Raw genomic sequence first — 20,386 nt, forward strand, 5'->3', positions numbered from 1 at the left:
GGTGTGAGTCAGTCTTTAAAGAGCATCACCATATCAAGCTTTACATAGAGTCTACTTGGTGTCAGTCAGTCTTTAGAGAGCATCACCATATCAAGCTTTACATAGAGTCTACTTGGTGTCAGTCAGTCTTTAGAGAGCATCACCATATCAAGTTTTACATAGAGTCTACTTGGTGTCAGTCAGTCTTTAGAGAGCATCACCATATCAAGCTTTACATAGAGTCTACTTGGTGTCAGTCAGTCTTTAGAGAGCATCACCATATCAAGTTTTACATAGAGTCTACTTGGTGTCAGTCAGTCTTTAGAGAGCATCACCATATCAAGTGTTGCATGCAGTCTATGTGGTTTAAGTTAATCTTTAGAGAGGCTCAGTATATCAGGTTTTATTTACAGTCTGTGTGGTGTGAATCAGTCTTTAGAGAGCCTCCCCATAGCGTTTGCCATTTTTATGGTCTTAGTCAGTCTTTAGAGAGCCTCACCAAATAAAGTTTTACAAGCAGTATATGTGGAGTTAGTCTTTGAATATTAACTCCTATAATGACTTTAATTTGGCAAAAGGGTAGATTTGGTTTATATCAAATTTGGCTTTGAAGAAAAGCTTCAGATCAATACAATTATATTTAAATCAATACCAGTAATTACTTTATTAACAAAACTTTTTTACATTTTGTGCATGTAGGAAACATTGAAACCACAGTGCAAGATGCAGATGGCCGTATCAGTGATAATATTGGATTTTATGCCATATCTCTATTTAGGAAAATTGGCAGTTTTGACTAACAACTGAATATTTTCAACTATAAAAACAACATTTTCCAAAATATTTAGTTTTTGGAAGCCAATAGTTTAGAATAGAAAAAAAACCACTGGCAAAATTCACTACTGTGAAAGTACTATTGTTCATGGGATACTAATTTTCATGGTTTTTGTGGATAGACTAAATCACGTAATTTGGTCCCCGATGAAAAGGAAATTTTCATTGATGTGTGAACTGAAAATATCAAAATCATGAATTCAAGAATCCACAAATTAGTATTTCTTCGCTAATCCATGAAAATTGGTATCCACAAATTAAAATATTTTCACAATATTTCATAATGAATCATTGAAAGTTGCATGGAAGTTCTAATTGTGTCTAGATTTTGACAGGTAATGTAACAGATCATTTATATTTTTGCCAGGGTTTGGTCCATTTTAAAATGTTAAATATGCTATTAAATCATAATTGGATGAGCTATAGGGTATGTAAGTCTCGTCATGTGACCCCGTGATTTCACAAGAATGGGTCATAGACTACCATTCAAAAGCATGGAGACTTGTCATTTAGAAAGCGTTTAGTTCAGTGTTGAGAGCAAAACATCTTTTTGTGTAAAAAATACCGACAAAAAATTACTAATATCTGTTTCTATATGATAAAGTTATCAAAAAAAAATATGAAATAGAAGATTTTGCATTGTTATACAGCGTTTGGAGTACCCGCAAGTAAACAATAAAATGCAGATCGGTTTAAGGTTTTTAATACGTTCTATGTCGTGAATTCCGGTAAAGAAAATGAAACTAGAACGAGACTTACATACTGTATTTCCATCAAATATCCAGGGTGACAAGCTGATAAAAGACAATGAATCCATTGACACAGTAATATATCATATATATAAAACAGAAAAAAAACAGTATGAACAGTACACAGTATATAACACCTGAACATTGAAAAACAGTATGATCAGTACACATACCAGTATATAACACCGGAACATTGAAAAACAGTATGATCATTAGACAGTATATAACACCTGAACATTGAAAAACAGTATGATCAGTACACAGTATATAACACCTGAACATTGAAAAACAGTATGATCAGTACACAGTATATAACACCTGAACATTGAAAAACAGTATGATCAGTACACATACCAGTATATAACACCGAAACATTGAAAAACAGTATGATCAGTACACAGTACATAACACCTGAACATTGAAAACAGTATGATCAGTACACAGTATGATCAGTATACAGTATGATCAGTACACAGTATATAACACCTGAACATTGCTGCATTAAGATATTCTTTATATACCTGTCAGTAAAACTTCAATGTTTAAGTACCAATCCACTTAAAATTCAGACACTATCCATATTAAAGTGATTCATGATGAAGAAAAACCCACGAAACAAACAATGCTTTTTCAATCTACTTAGTTATATTTTTACGTAATAGTTGTCCTTTCCATATTCAGATCTGTACTTTTTAGAAAATCATACATTTATCTCCCACTATAATCATCCAAATTTAACAAAATCAAGAACGATAACTCTTACAAGGTGCTAATTTCATGTTCAATCTATATAGATTTTATCTCTAAAGCACAACATCCAAATGAAAAACTGTGAACGGTTATTTGGTCTTTAACTGATTCTGAATAAGAAATAAAAGTGAATTCCTTGGGTTTTTGACTTGCATGAATCACCTCCTGTCTGATTTTTAGAAAGACTGATACTTAAGAAGAATATTGTTTGGTTATTTGAAGATTGTTTTTAAGTTTTGACTGAGTTATGCAAAATAACAAACTTTGAGGCAGTTGACACTTCATAAATCAAGGAAACTTAAACCCTCCCTAAGTTGGTTATATAAACATATCCTGGTCAAACATTAAATACAATTCAAGTCAAAATTAAGATTTGTTTCTTCATTAAAGACTTTGGAATTATATGCAAACCATTTGAGGTTAATCAGTCACAGTACATAGTAAATCTATAGAAAATAAACTATCTTAATCAAATTGTCCTGAAGAGAAATAACCAATCAAAAGGCTTTAATTACAAATCTAATTAAATTATTATTAATTGTACTAGCTTACTAACATATTGGAAAAATTAATTGTCATATATATGTTAAAATATTTACATCTGACATACCTGGTGGAAAGTAATGACATATCAGTGATCAAATTTATACCACTAACAACAAAATAGTGACATCAGATATATTTCTTTAATGTTCTGTTGAGTACCAATGTTTATAAAAGTTAGGCAAGATGAATTTGTGCATTTCAAAAACCCACTGAATTTTATTTCTTAATCAGAATCAGTTACCAGTCTTAGTTTTTCATTTGGTTGTTGTGGTTTTGAGATAAAATTTATGTAGATTGTACATAAAATTAGCACTTTGCAAGAGTTATCGTTCTTTATTTGCTTTGATTTAGTCGATTTTAGTGTGAGATGAATGTATGGTTTTCTCAAAAATACGAATTTGAATACAGAAAAAGACTATTGTAACATAAAAATACAGCATTTTAAAAATACACAAAAAAAAACATTGTTTATTGGTGTGTTATTTGTACCATGATTCTTCTGACTATCATTGCAGTGTCTGAAGTTTAGATGGACTAGTACTTAATTATCATGTTTTCAAAAAGAATAATTGACATTATTAGCTAATAAAATAGAAATAATTCTCTTTAGGAATGAATTAAATGTCATTATTAATATCATGGCTAGTTACTAGCTGTATGCTTAAATTTCAAGAGCAAATTTTTTTCTCTATTATTCGCATAGAACAATACACTTTTGTCTTTGCCTTGCAAATATTCACACATTTTTTTCAACTTGGCATTTAGATAGGTGGGAAACTAATTTTCTGGGCAGATACCTCTTTGAAATTGAACTGATCAGAATTAATGGTTCTTAAGTGCATGTAAACCTAAAACATTCTGAAAATGTCAATTACTACAAAGGATCATACCAGGTGAACATTTATATATGTTTACATAGGAAATAAAGTTTATTTTCTTTACCACAAAACAACAAACACTGAGGTAAATAATTGGTTTTAGAGCAGTCACATGCTGTGGTGGAGTATACACATTAATCTGTCATGAGTTTTGAGGTGACTATAAGTACTTCTAATAGAGATAACAGTAGCTTAGTCGTTTCTAGGTTTCTGCACACAATTTCATTAAAAAGTGGTAACATATGGCCATTGATGTTTACACCAGGGGGACGGGGTTGGGGGGGAGTCGATTCAGGTAAGGAGTTTGAAATAGAGAACGAAATGAGGCAAGAAAATGTTGTGAATAGAATTGTGCAAAATTAAGATTTCATAAAAGAAATATGTCAAGCCAAAGTGGATGAAAATGAGCATTTTTTAATATTACAAATTAGATTTCTGATATCACAAAACACATTTTTAATATTAAAAAATCATTTTTTTTATATATTTGAAATTCAAATGAATTTCTTGTATTAAAAAACTATTTTTAAATATTAGAAAATGATTTTCTAATATTAGAAAATGGATTTATCGTATTTCAATAACAATTTTTTAATATTAGGAAATCATTTTGTAATATTGAAAAATGTGACTGATTTTCTAATATTACAAATTCATTTTCTAATATTAAAAATTCAATTTGTAATATTACAAAATGTGTGATATTTAATAATATTATTAAATCTGGAATTTGTAATGTTAGAAAATGAATTTGTAATATTAGAAAATGTACGTGTTTTCTAATATTAAAAAAGGTTTTTTTGATATTACAAATTCATTTTCTAATATTACAAATTAGATTTCTAATATCACAAAACACTTTTTGTCAATGAAGCAACAACAGTGGCTGAAATTGACCTAGGCATCACATGAAAATCTTGCTAAATATCATAATTTGCGGTATCACTCACGTGCATCCGCGATCAATACTATTATGAATGGAAAAGAGTGAAACATGAAATGGAAAGGAGTAAAAATAACCATGAAATCGATAGTTAATCAAACAGCAAGCAAGGAAAAATTCCGCATCTTCCATTTTATTTAGAAATCCGTGTAATATTTATGCACTATTTAATGACTTGTTTCTTCGGACTGTTGATCACATGGTGAAATACTGTTGCAGTCACCGGCTATCTCATGCGTATGAATATCTCACGTGACCTTAGAAGAAAAGTTTCTGAAGCTGAAGGGGATGCCAAATGGGAAATAGTTTGATTGAATAAGGTGGGTTACTGCATGAAAGCACTCCCTAATGTAGACAAAAATTCCTGCACTACAGATACTTTTTGCGAACAAGTTTTGATTATCTTGAGGGAAAGAATGGATATTTTTTTCTGTATCTGTAGCCCCCGCTAGTACCCTAGCGTCATCCCACCATCTTGGATTTTTTCAGTTCAGCATCATGACAAATATTAATATATTCTTTAATTTGCCTAACAATTTGTAGATGTAGACTTAAAATAGTTGAAAATAGTATTCGAGAGACAAAGTTTTATATATTTTAATATTGAAGGGAACATTAATCCTTTTTTTCTGCCAATCAATCCATTAGTACAGTACTTTCGTGACACCCAATATGCATCTTAACAGATGAGCATCATGTCAAATCTTCTGAATTAATCCTGTTTAATTTTTTTATATTGTTGATGTACATAATTTGTAAATTGTTCTTTGTACTGTGTTAGTTTATGATAAATAGGTATGAATCTATCGTAAGCTCATAGTCCTGATAATTTACCCTTTTTTGCTGTGTAATGTATGATTATATTCATGTTACAAACTTAAGAAGGTTTGAACTATTTGGATCAGTTTATAATTATGCAACAACAGTTAAAGTACAGGTATTGCATGCTATACATACATATATGTACCAACAAATACTTGTAACATGTATTCTTTTTCCGACACAGTTATTTCCAGAATGAAATGTAGAAAATTATAAGTAAAAAGAACAAATTTTACTGTGTTGGCTATCTTTTTTTTTTAAAGATAAGACTTGTTTACAGTGTGTTACTTGTAAACAGTACAAAAACCTAGTTTCAGTTGATGTATTCATATCATTGTTTGTCTCTTTAATACATATACACATATTTACAATTAACAACACATGTTGAAAACTGTGTAACATACTTGTTTTTGTCCAAGTTTAGAATAGATAGTAAAAATATTTTTTACCAAAAGTCTTCAGTTTCTGTTTATTCAGAATATTTTGAAAGCATTGCATTTAATAAGGATGGGACTTATTAGTTATCTGATTTAGCCATTAAACAAATATATGTGGTCCAATAGTACTGAAAGATACAAGTTGTTTGAATGACATGAAATTATAGATTGTTTCTATCACAGTCTTAAATACCCTTTTTGTGTCTCTCAGGACTACTCCATTGTATGACTCTGTTAGAAGCTCTATTTAGTAGAGGTGAAAGAACCTTGGTTTTGGGTGAACTACTATATTGATGCTCTGGTCTGATTGTATGGTCATAATTCATTTTGAAAGTAGTTAGACAGCAAAAATGGCAAATTTACATGCTTTGACACAGGAACATAGGATTCAACAGTGGTTTAACTAAAGAGTCTTTGTCCATAAGGGAGAACTTGGTACTGTATAAATATTTGCTTCAATTCTATGATAAGTAGAAGGAAAAGCTATGCAGTGAAGTGATATAACAAAAGCATGGAAGAGTGAATTAACATGTTTATTTTTAAATGTATATTGTCAAATCTGTGTGTGTGAAAAGTAAAAAAGGTTGTGGGTCATTTTCCCCCATTTGTCTTGTAAACTCAAGAACTCAAGGCTGCCCAACTAATAAACATTCCTTGAAAAAACAGTTGAAGAAAGAACTCGGTTGAATTCAGTTTTTACAAAAAATACAAATCTAAGTATATTATGAGAGGTAGTCATATTTTTGTTGAAAAAGTATTTGTCTAATTGGTATAATAATGTCCCTGCTAGAAGGGGAGAAGGGGTTGGTAGTTCTGTACGTATGTGTGTGTCTGTCTGTCTGTCCATCTGTATAAGTAGAACTATTACATTTTTCTTTGCAACTTTTAATTTAGTGACTCAGTATTTTAGTATCACTCCAGCTTAGAATCATGCAAAATGTGATTCATGGTTGGAAAGCCTACATATTTTTGTTTTTTACATTTTATTTCAAATGCATTAGTAAACAGAAATTTACATGTGGCTTTTCATCTAACCCTTGTTTTTAGGAGATAAAAATTATTTAGAATGTACTGTAGAATTCAAAATTAAGGGTAAATGACACTAAAATACAATAGGTACTGTTAGATTTTCATTGTTGATTGTCTCCTAACAGCAAACAGATTGGAATGAATAATTATACATTTCATCATATAGATGAATAAAGCAACTAGATAACAAAAAATAAAGATGTGTAGCTTTTTTTTTTGGTGGGGGGTGTATCGCATATTACAGAATATGATGATTCTTACCAAGACTACAACTTAAATTGAAGCTTTGAATTAGTTTGCTTTATTTTAGAATATAATGCGTCAACTTTCAGTGAATGACCTATATTTGACTCACGGTTAATGTAGGTCTGTTTTAATGACTTATATTTGACTCACGGTTAACGTAGGTCTGTTTTAATGACTTATATTTGACCCACGGTTAACGTAGGTCTGTTTTAATGACTTATATTTGACTCACTGTTAACGTAGGTCTGTTTTAATGACCTATATTTGACTCACGGTTAACGTAGGTCTGTTTTAATGACCTATATTTGACTCACGGTTAACGTAGGTCTGTTTTAATGTTTTTATCCAATATTTCTGTCACACTTTAAATAATTATATGATATTTTTACATTTCCATAGATATATTTTGTTTATCTTGCCAACTCAGGCTATATAAGGCATGTGTAACCTGTAAGAAGATGAAATTGAATATATTGAAATAATCACACCTTTTATTTTTACTAAGATTTACTTTTCTTAATAATTATTAAAGCTTTAAAATGTGAGCTATAAACAGCTAAAAATTTGTTTTTGTTAAAGATGCAAAAGATTACAGAGACTGAAATTGGGCCCTCAGTGTCTAAGGTCAAAGGTTAAAAAAAGTATTGATTACAGTTATTTGGACTTTGTCCTCTATCAGTTTAATGAGCAATGACTGAGTGTTCATTGCCTAGTATATTTTCAACCTGCAGTAGATGATTAATGGAGACTGTTTACATGAAGTTCATGGCTTGATTGAGTTTGATTTATTGGCATAGAATTATGGATTAACTAGAAACGAACTTTTGACCCAGGATTTACCATAACAAAATTATTCCTTGATATCTTAATTATATGAGAAACAAGTGCTATCTTTTAAATAAAGATAGCCAACACAGTAAAATTTTACTTCTATGTTTCTACATTTCTTTCAAGAAAATAACACATGGTATGTAATTCAAATTTTTGATACAGTTTTTGAACGCTATTTCAATTTTTCGATACCGTTTTTCTTTTTTTTTTACACCACTGAGTTATCAGTATTTGGCCAATCGGGAAACAGTATGGCAATCAGGTGAATTAACTGGAAAAAGAAACTCCTCATCAAAGTATGGCCATTATCTTTTACCTGGGAGTGGTGTAGAAAAAAATTAGTTTAAAATTCAATTGAAGCTATCATAACTGTAAGTGTATTTTGTATATTCTTGAATAGAAATTTGTCCTTTAAATTACTTTTGTATATTCTCTCAAATGAAGTTTTGGGCATATCAGAATCACCACATCCATCAGCCTGTGTGTCCAGCCACCTGTGTGTTCCTCCATATGTACCATGTAAGCATAATAAACTGCTCCTAAACAGGGGATTGTTTCATAAAAGGTTGTAAATTGTACGACTTACGACCGTTTACTGATCAAGGTCCCAACCATTTCATAAAAGAGGCCGGTATTTTATGTTTATGATTTACAATTATGGAGCTTGGATGAAGCTTTATATAGTGTATGAAGGTTGGGTATCAGTACATTTATGCACGAATGAATATAGTTATTGTCAGAGATTGTTCAAGGCAAAAACTAAAATCCTCAGGCAACCAAAGCTATCAAAATAGTCAGACCAATTCAACACTATTATCTGAACTATAGCTAGACAATCCTAACTATCTAAATATCCAGGCCAGTCCAACCTTATTGGGGTGACCAACCCATATCAAGGCTTTTTTAGAGTATGCCATTTCTACCAAGATAATGTAACTCAGAACCACCAACATGCTGAGACAGATATAAATAACAATATGAATTACATACACTAGGAAAAACCAAGTGACTGATACTTTTTCTATTTTTTTATCAAATGAAGAATTTGACTTCATCCTTTTGATTCAATTCTATCTGATATGTATACAATATATAGATATTATCTTTAGTTTATACCATGTGCTTTATACTTAATGATCTGACCTATCTGAAGTGTGTCTGTCATAATAATTCTGTAACAGACTAACATACATAGTCTAGGTTCCTATCTAAACCTACCTAACCCTGCTACTGTTTTTATAATCAGTGTTAAACTTTGGAAATCACCCAGAATTACTGGAATTTGTCTAATGTACCATTCTAATCTTATCTGATCAATTGATATATACTGTATATTTAGATATGCCATTGTTATTTAAAAACAATTACCAGACTTTAAAAATTCGGTAATTGTAATTCTTTCATAAATTAGGTTGAGTGATTGTTCTTTTTTGTCTTTTGCATCTGATATGATTTTTCATGGATTTTTCATAGCACTTTTAACATTCCTTGCTGTCAGTTATCACTGGAAGTCATTTTCAACCATTCAGAATTATGTTGATTTCTGCAAATTCAAACAATTATTGTGAAAATGAATTGTAAATAATATATGGCACAATATATCTTAAAAAATAAAAATCCCAATAAATAATTGATTGCAGTACATTTCTTACCAATCAAAATTGCCTATTGCCATGTCCTGCTGACTGCACAACAAGCTATTCCTTTAACACCAAAATTTCTAAAGTATAATGTCAAGCTTTTATCTAATGATGATGGTCGACTTAGTTTAAAATTGTAATGATAAGCAATTGTTCTACACTAATTTGGACAGTTTTTCACACATACACACATACAAATTTTTTATTTTGCCAGTTTTGACCAAGCTGGGATTTTAATTTTTGCAGATTAAAAAACGTCTTGCTTCATTCATACATAAACCTTAAAAATTGAATTATTATTTTTGTAAAAAGTTCCAATTATTCCTATATTATGGCAGTTGGGTGCTGGAGATGTTTTTTTTTTCCTTTTGTTTTGACCAACTTTAGTTGGGGCACCTAAGATAAATTCCAATAGGAATAAGGTACTGCAGGTCCACAACATCCCAGAAAACAATTGGATTATGTATAGTCTGCTTAATATTTAAAACTATTGATTTCAGTTCCTTGTTTCAAAACATATTAAGTTTTCACGACATAAATTTCATGAGGAACAACTTAAGTAAATTTTGTCTTTGATTATAAGCTTATTTAATTGGTTTTGTGTGTTGGATGTGTTTTTCAACAAATGGTTGGCATTCTAATGGGAACAAATTGTGCTCCTTTACTTGCTGACCTATTGCTTCACTCTTATGAGGCTGACTTTATAGCTGATCTGATCCAAAAGAAAGAATATTGTTTGACTAGATCCTTTAATCTCAGTTTCCACTATATAGATGACATATTATCTTTAAACAATCCTAATTTTGGAGATTTGATACATTGCATCTACTCCAAAGTACTTGAGGTAAAGGATACTACAGACACTGTGAGGTCAGCCTCATATCTTAACCTACACTTAGAAATCGATGGTAAAGGAAAACTACTGACCAAACTTTACGACAAACATGATGACTTTTCATTCAGAATTGTCAACTTTCCTTTCATCTGTGACAACATCCCTTCAGCAACTGCATATGGAGTGGTCATATCACAACTCATACATTATGCCACAGCTTGCTGAAACCATGCACACTTTTTGTATCGTTGCTACAAGATTGAAGTCATCACTACAGAAGTTTTATGGTTGTCATCATGAACTTGTGGATCGTTATGGTGTATCCATCTGCACCATGAAAACTGATTTATTCAACGGGTAATAGGTTTCCTTTCCTTGTTTGTCTACCCCGGACTTGACTTTTTATGAGCAACTTGGCGGGTGTTTCTAGAAAAACAGAGGACGCTTACCCTACCTGTGTGCCTGGTCCATGCCCCCAGTTTTTAGTGGCGTCCGAGTTGCTCATTTGCTTTTGTTGCTTTGTATGCATGATCTTAGTTACTTGATGTTCTTTGTTGTTTATGTCTGTTTTCCATGTCTGGTCTTTGTCCCTGGATTACATTCTTTTGATTACCGCTATAACCTTGGTTCCCTTGATTAGTCTTAAAACAAAACACTGGTGTTACCCAACAAAGATATTACCACTATAGAAATAAATGTAGAAATATTAATGAAGCACTTCATTTGTATTGTATCCTCAATTCATTCTCCATTAAACAGAACGACATAATCCTGTTTTTCTCTGTATCATGGAGATTTATACTGATCAAGCTTATTACGACACTGCTTACCACCATGTGCCTATGACATTTAGAAAATGCCTTTTTGTTAAAATGTTTGTGGTGTTGAAGTTGATTATCACACTAGCAGAATAGTTAAAGAAGTCTGACATTTCTCATTGGCTTCTGCCATTCAACTGTACAGAAAATCTTACACTGACGGTGTTAAGTTTCTTGCTGTAAAAAAAAATCATTATATAAGGGATGTCTTTTGTGACATTTAAAATCTTCCTTTTGTCATGGTTACTTATTCTTCATGAAGGAAAAGGGAAAAGTCAATATTTATATGTAAACTATAAATTGCCTGTTCGATGTTTTAATTTAAAGGATGGGAACAGACAATCTGTAGAGCAATGACCTGTCCTACCTCGGTACATCAGTCGACTACCGATTCCTTATTAGAAAGGATGAAATGATGGCTTGATATTACAGTTGGTTTCAGATAATGATAACAGCATTTAAAATGGGGAGACAGAAATTATCACATGTATTCCAGTACTGCTAATGGCCATATTTGTTTAATGGAAGATGATCAATAGAGAACAATATTCTTTTTGTCATGCCTGTATCAACCTGTAAAGGACCACTAAATTCATATATTGAAAATTCAAATTTCGAAAAAAAAAAGATTTTAGCTGTTTAAATAATCACTATATGACCACAAAAAATTTGGGTCATATGATGTAATGGTGCAGTTGTCAGTGCAATAACTTTAGTTGTGGTGAACCAATTGTTCTGAAATTTCGATATGATTTTACTATTCACCGAAGGAAGGTTCCTATTTAAATTTGGACTCTGTAGCCCTGACAAATTTAGTTAAAGGGTAAAAATAGGTGTTTTAATAGAATGGTTTGTTTTTTCGAGTTTTAATAATTCTTTTTTTATTGTGTTCCTAATTTAATTCTGGTTAAGAAATGTATCAGCAGATTTTATGTTTTTTTTTAACTGTTTTCAAATTGTTGGGGTAAAGTTGGGCAATTCTTAAAAAAATCAACTTTTTTATTTTTGGTCTGATATCAAAAATTTCTTTTTATTGGATTACTCATAAAAATCCCTGCCTGCATTTTTCTATCAGTTTACAGATATCTCTTATGGTTTTCGAGTTGCAAGTGGTATAAGGGCCACAACCGAAAAAATCAACTTTTTTATTTTTGGTCTGATTTTGAAAATTTTTAATTGAATTTTAAATTTTGTGTGATATAGTGTCCTAATCATTTGTTGTGTCCATCATAAATTGTAAGTCTTTATGCTAAAACTATTTTTTTGTCCACACTTGCCTGAATTGTTCTGGGTTCAACCACTTTGGTTGTATCATGCTGTACTTGGCTAAGCTTTTTATTTTGTCTGAATATTAGAATTGATATGATGTAGATCCTATATTTATCATATTGTCTATCCCTTGATTACATTGTCAGTCCTTCATCCTGCCTTGTGCTAAGGCTCATATTTTAACATTTTTGCTGTGAGTAATTGAATCTCAATATCATGTTACAACTGCCACTCATGACATCTTTTAAATTTTGATATATATATGGTTTTTATGAAGGCTTGGGTGCTCTGAGCAAGACACCATACTCTCATTGACACATTTCCATTTCATTTTACGGTACTGGCAAATAAAGGTTGGGAAGTATTATAATTACCATGTCTATCAGTTGGTCAACATACCCTGTAAGTGCTTGATGGATTTTGATGAAACTTTACAGGAAGTTTAGGCATAATTTGACTATGTACAAGGAGTAAGATAATACTGCCAAATCTTTGCATGGGAATAGGAAAAACAAGATATTTTTTAAAGTTTATAGTTTTAGTTACCGGTAAGTAAAATAACTTATCTGAAGGGTCTTATATGTTGTAAACAGGGCTTATCACCAAGTGAACTCTCTCACAGCTTCAGTTTTAATGTGTTGTTTCTAGTATCTTGTAGTCAAAAACATAGGACTGTCATGATACAAAGTCTGTTTGATCATGAAGTATTGTGAAAGTATTACTGATCTTGGGGTACCAATTTTCGTGGTTTTCGTGGATTTGGTAATCCATGAAATTCAGTACCCAACATAATGGAAATTTTCCATTCATTTGTATGAAAGAGTTGTTGAATCCACAAATTCAAGAATCCAAGAACTGTTTTTTTTTTTTTGTAAACCAGAAAAATTGCTACCCATGAATATAAGTACTTTCACAGTTCAATATCTATAAAGGAGTCTGATCCATCCTTTATATAGAATTAATGTTTTTCCTTTCAGTAAGGTATTTAATATATGACTATCTGCTCTTGTTTTGAACTTAACTTTCAATGGTTGAGAAAAAAAGAGAGATGTGGCTGTTAATTACTTGCTTTTTTCCATGACATAACAAGTAAACTGAATGACTTCTATGGTGTACCACCACTAAGTGTCTCAAGGCTTTATGAAGCATCACATTTTATAAACCAGAATCTGTTAATATTGTATAAGGAAGTTTCACAAATCAGCATTCTTGGTCCAAATTAGGTCATAATTGAGGAAACCATTAAGCAATATACTGTAACTCTATCTTGGAGTGTGATAGTGGCGTTGATTGGATTATATCAGCCTGTCAACATCCTGCCTGTGTTAAACTGATATGATCAGATTTAGACATGTAATTGATTTTAGATCAGTTGAAAAGGTACTTGATAAAATCTACACTGCAATAGGAGCCATGATGAAAAACAGTGGAGGTCATTACACTGCTAACACTCTGTAAATTGAAATGGTGATGAATCTTGGTCTGTGTCAATATTGGTTGGCGTTTAGATTAATTACCGCTATGGAATGGAAGACCCATATTGATAAATACATGCAGTTCCTCATTTACCAATTGTATACTGTGGGATTTCAGCTCAAAGAGATGCAATTTAGAAATTGATCGCTACTAATTGTAAATTGTCACCTAATTTAATGATTTGATTATCATTTAAGTAAGAATTATACTTTTATTAATTTTTTTTGTGAAATCAATTTAATCGAGATTAAAATGAATAGTGTAGAAAAGAAATAACTAGATAACGGCTTGGCTTGGTTGTACAGAGATGATGACTGGCAAAGTACTAGGAGTTGTGGCAAAATGCCTTGGGTTGCTTGCTTATTATAAATTTTCTGACTTGCTTATTTCCTTAGTAAAAAATTGGGTAAAATAATTATATAATCATTATGTGCTGAAATAATAATTTTTTTCATTCCCTACCTTTAATTTTGGTTGAAACAAATTATAAACTCCGCACATGTCAAATTTATCTGATCAGTTTAAAAAAAATATACATATGACCTAATTCCAAAATGGCTTTTAGACCCAGCATCTTCTTCTTAAACTTTACTTCTGAAGGCTTTCTTCAATAAAATTTGGCTTTGTTATCCATTTTAATCTAATATCAGTGTGGTACTCTGTGCTAGTACATCATATGTGTCATACTGGTAAGATCATAAAGCCATTGTAGTTCTATTATGGTATGTAGGGCTTAGAGTTATGAGGATCATATACATTGATTCGTAGATGTTTTATGTACTCTCACTCTCATGTATGAGGTTTCTATTGCTGTTCCCTTTTACATCCATCAGTCTGTTTGTTCATTACACTTTATACCCCCCTCATTAGAATTGGGGCTTTATTGCATTCACCTTGTCATCCATCTGTCAGTGTCTTAGTCAGTCAGTCAGTCTGTCTAGTACGCTTTTCAGTAGCAGTTATCTCAGCTTCTTTGGTATATTGCTTTTGAATAATGACTTACACAGTGTCTCCCCTTTTCAGGTTCATCTCATCTACTTCCTGTTTATCATATGACTTATTAGTATGATGGACATTTTTGTAATTTTTCTGTTTCTATTGGAGGGAATGCTAGGATATTTGGTATACATGTATTATGATGATGACTTGTTCCATGTCTCACCTTTCCAGGTATTTTACAAAATTTGTTGAGTGGGGATATTTTTAGCAGGATGTAGCATGCAACATCTTGTTTCTGTGGGCATGAAGCTGTCATTTAAAATTTCATCTCAGATCATGACTTATATTGGAAAATGATTAATAACTACTGACATGACTGAGTCATCCTATTTGTTATTTTTTGTTGACATTGTGACTCCAGAGATTTGTGGGGTTAATTGTAAACTTTGTTTGTCATATTTGATAAATCTATTTTGGGTCTAAACAGGTATAGGCTTACAACAAGTAATTGTACTGTCCAGAAATTTGACATTAAGTATGGTGTAAAAAATCACAAGAGGTTGAATTATTTATATTCTTGATTTTTTTGTAATAGACCCCAATAGGTTTATCTCTTTTATATGCTAACTATATAAACTTCTATCTCTAATATGCTTATGGATATCATTGGTTTTCATCCTCTTCAACATTTAGCTGTTAATACTTTATACAAATGTATCATATCAGTTTGACTGAAGAGTATTTGGTGCATCATATTTAAGCAGCTTGGGGCAATGACTTGGTCCTTCATGTGGCAAACCCAATTTCATAGATAATCTCAAATTGAGATGTTCCTCAAATTCTTCAAAGTTTAAATTTTGTCCAATCAGGTAGATTGAAATTTAAGTTTTTAGGGAAAAAACCTCAAAGAATGGTGCAAAATCTCAATTCGAAAAATTTTTTTTAATGAAATACAGGCATTTTTTTTTGTTTTAAAATTGGCTGTTAATGACCAGTTGAAGATATGTTGTGACTACTGTAAAAGAATCAATTTCCGGGATTACTTAATTTCCCTATTTTCGCTGTGGACAGAAAAACACGAAAGATAGTAGCTGTGAAAATAATTTTTGACACTTTTAACTCTTGTCATTTTTGAAACTGTGAAAATTGATACCAGTGAACATGTTCACATAACAGAAAAAAAAATATGCTTACAGTATATGATGTAAAGATAATTCCTTTTTCTACTGTAGGCTTTACATCAGAGTGTTCCCAGTAGTTCATTCACACCTGATATCACACCAATTATACTTGCTGCTCACCGTGACAACTATGAAATCATCAAACTATTATTGGACCGAGGATATAGAATACCAAAACCTCATAATCTACGTTGTACTTGTAAACACTGTTTAACTGAGAGCCAGGAAGACTGTCTACGGCATTCTAGGTCAAGGATTAATGCGTACCGTGCTTTAGCTAGTCCGTCTCTCATCGCTCTATCTAGTAAAGACCCTATATTGACAGCATTTGAACTGAGTTGGGAATTACGTAGGTTGAGTAACTTGGAAAATGAGTTTAAAAATGAGTATGAGAATCTGTGTAAGAAGTGTCAGGATTTCGCTGTTGATCTGTTGGACCAGACACGAGGATCAAAAGAATTGGAGATAGTTCTCAATCAGGACAATAATCCCGGATGTAACACAGTGGAACCACCTAATATAGAAACTCCGATCACAGACAAGATGAAGCTCAGTCGGTTAAAACTTGCCATTAAATATAAACAGAAAAAGGTGAGTAAATTTTGCTGAAACATTCATTGCCTCAATTACTGCAACGTTAAGTGCTTGTTCCATCGATAAAATTGTAGATTTGCTTCCTTTTACAATTTTTGTGGAGACTGGTGAATCATTACAGACTAGAACATGGAGAGAATAACAGGATGTTAATGCATTCTTGTTCATTACTATACATCATCTGGAAAAAACTTAATAATATTGGGGCAAAATACATCTTAACTGCAGTTTGAACATAAAAAAAGGGAACGATACTAAAATATTTATATTACTTTAAACCAGTAAAAAGTACTGAAATGACCAACCAATAGCTTGTACATACTATATGAAGACAATAAACATGTCAGTAGAAAAAACCTTTTTTAGAAATGAGTTGATAAAAAATTATCCTGGTGTTAAGTGTCTGTCTGTCTGTCTGAATCAAATTTGATTATTCTCTTCTCTCTACCTGCTTAAAAACTGTTTTTATATTATTCACTTTAAAGCTTATTATTTTGTTCCACATTTACTATGATTGAGTCTGCCACATATTTTCTTCTATTTTGCCAACTTCTTTATTTATATAAATGGTATAGCTTGCTATTTTAGGAGATACATTGTCTATACATGTACATGTATTATGACTGTGGCTATGCTGAAAAGTAATTTCATTTTACAAACTTTTAATTAGGGGATACTAGTAAAGCAAACTATTTTAATTGGCTTATGAAAATATTAATTAATTGAAAGTCAGTATCTTTAAAAAAAGTTATTTTGATTTAAATAATTATTTGCATCTTTTTTTTTCTTTTTTGTTTCAGTTTGTAGCTCATCCTAACTGCCAGCAACTTCTAGCCTCACTATGGTATGAAGGTCTTCCAGGATTCCGTCGAACACACATAGTTTCCCGAACCATGTTAACAATCAGCATTGGTTTATCTTTCCCGATTCTGTCCATTTTTTACCTGATAGCTCCAAAGAGTTTCCCTGGCAACATGCTGCGGAAACCTTTCATCAAGTTCATGTGTCACAGTGCATCATATTTAACCTTTTTAGGTGAGTATTATATAACCTATCAAGGAGTCGTTAACTGTCATTCAGCTAACATGAAATATTTTAATTTTCTCACCAAAGAAGTTAATTAGAAACATTTCAGTCAAGTTCATTTGTATCATAGTTAAGTGAAAATTGACATTCCTCAACAGATCATTTCTGCTTTTAGACAACTAAATAAGCTGAAATTACATGTTGTTTGGAATAAATGGCTTATACACTTCATACAATACTTGTTACTTTTGGAAAAAAAGGTTTTTAAAAAAAAATGTGATGACATAATATACACTTAGGATGATTAATAAGAGTTCAGACTCCAGAAACTTTCAGGTCATACTGTATAAAATGTTCACAGATTTAAAACAAATATTGTGCAGTCATTTCACTAAAAGAAGAGAAAAGGTCTTTGTATGGATCTGAATTGATGATTAGGAATCTTTGTTGGGGATTAGAAGATTTATTATTCAAAAATGATCATTAAAAATCTTTGATGCATTACTGTCTAACATATTTTCATGTGTTCATATTAGTAGTGGTTAAAAGTGCAGAGCTCATGATTTCTGAACCAGGAACTTTGAGTTCTTGTTTTTAAACTTATGATCAGTGAAGTCCAAAATCTTCCATCTCATACACTAACTGTTTATTGAGGACCTGTCATTTTCCTTAAGTGGACATTTTAATTTTAAATTAGAAAAAATCTTAGACACATCACTCTTGAAAGCTAATTAGAACCCTTGAATTTACTTTTGTACTACAAATTTGCCATGCCTTGGATTTTAAAGAGAATTACTATTACAATGGGATGTAGCAAGTTACTTAGGTATGTTGATTAAGACTTTCAATAGTGGACTAAGGTTGGAAGTCTGACCGAAATCAATACTGAAAAGATTTCTTAACAGTTCCTGATGTTTCATAATATCTAATGGCTTCATAAAAGACTCATTAAATTCTTGTGTAATTGCTAAGATCTCAAGATAAATCGTGTTATCATTTCTATTCCTTGTAGATGTGACAACTAAGAGGAGATAACTCTTCACTGACATCAAAGAAGCCCATAGTTGTCACCTTTGAACTGATGATTTGTGGGAATTTTAATGGGTTTCAGCTGATCAATTAGTAGAGGGCTTTGATTAAACAAAAATAGATGTCTTTAAAATAAATCTGTGCAATGCTATATTTGGAAAAGATAAATGTAGTACCAAATATAACATCTTGTTTGAAATGGCTGGTAAATTTAGAAACTTGATGTAACAGCTTAGCCATGAAACTAAGATAGTTTTTCTCTTATATCACTAAGGAAAGTAAAATCAGACTTAAGTCTAATAAAAACCATCATCAGCAGCGGGATTATCCCAGTGTAAAGTATTCTCCATTAATCAACAAGATATGACTTTAGTAAGAGATTAGGTGGAGCTATTAATATCAAATGTTACTTTGATGTAGGCATTTACATTATGTCACATCATGGAAAGATATGAGGTATTTTGTTTCATTAAAAGAAGAAGTAGAAATACTGAAGTTTTCAAAGGCTTCAAGTGTGATCATGAAAACTGTTTTTTTTTTATTATAGTTTAAAATATTGATATATTTAGGTACAAGTTTATAAAAAATTAGCCATAATATTGATAAACAACAATTGAAGATAACATGTAGAAAACTCAAATTTATTAAGAAGATTTGACTGTATAGAACAACTGGGATCACAGACAAAGAACATTGATTGGAGAGGAAAAGTTTAATGTCAGTTTTACAATCTTGACCTGCTTTTCTTTTTCAGTTTTGCTCATTCTAGTATCCCAACGAGTTGGCATTAACAATCCTGATGCTCCACACCCATCATCTGCCAATTATGATTATGCCAAGATTTACCAAGAAAGACGAGGGGCACCAGCCACCATTATAGAGTGGATGATTCTGGCCTATGTAGCAGGTAGTATTACCAACTGTTTAACAACTTGTTATAACCCTGCTAATTAAAGTGAGGCTATATTACAATCACCTTGTCTGTCAGTCTGTTCATCCATCCATCTGTTAAACTTTTCTGTAGCAGAATTCTCAGTCTGTTTTGGGGGGAATCCATAGATATTTGGTGTATTTTTTTGCATGTTAACATAAACAGTGTCTCTGCTTTTTTCTATAATTACCCTGAGAACGAGCAGTGGAATTCTACAAATAATGTAACAGATTGTAAATATGAAGACATAAATTTTATGGAAACACATTGTTCTTATTAATTGTTCATGGGATTAAATTAAATTATTTTAAAAGTCCCTCAGTGGTGCAGGCCTGGGTATTTACTTAGTGGAATTTAAGATACTTATGTAATATATATGGAGAGGATAAACACAGAAAAAAAGTTTGGCTTGGGAAAATAAAGTGCAGTTGGACTGTAAGCATTTCTAAGTGACAAATTTGTTTTTATTCATTTCAGAATATGTCCAAAGTTCTGTGGAAGTACTTAAAATTAGTGGGGGTCTAATTTTTTTGGATTTTTTGTTGACTGAAAAAATGAAATAAAATTCTCAATGAAATACATGTTTTCCATTTATTTGTACTGT

General features: G+C 31.5%; 1 protein-coding gene across 10 annotated transcripts in view; it reads left to right on the forward strand.

The window, feature by feature from the left end:
- LOC148604688 (transient receptor potential-gamma protein-like) overlaps positions 1-20,386 on the forward strand; it is a 115,724-nt gene that overhangs the window by 73,200 nt on the left and 22,138 nt on the right. For all 10 annotated transcript variants that reach the window (XM_088550003.1, XM_088550004.1, XM_088550006.1 and 7 more), the window contains exons 3-5: positions 16,254-16,793; positions 17,597-17,831; positions 19,606-19,758. In XM_088550003.1, the coding sequence (XP_088406129.1) occupies positions 16,254-16,793; positions 17,597-17,831; positions 19,606-19,758 (928 nt within the window). The remainder of the gene's footprint in view (positions 1-16,253; positions 16,794-17,596; positions 17,832-19,605; positions 19,759-20,386) is intronic.

This window comes from Perna viridis, chromosome 10 (genome assembly GCF_037379345.1).
Source record: "Perna viridis isolate PV_CMFRI_1.1 ecotype Kerala chromosome 10, ASM3737934v1, whole genome shotgun sequence".
NCBI classification, from domain to species: domain Eukaryota; kingdom Metazoa; phylum Mollusca; class Bivalvia; order Mytilida; family Mytilidae; genus Perna; species Perna viridis.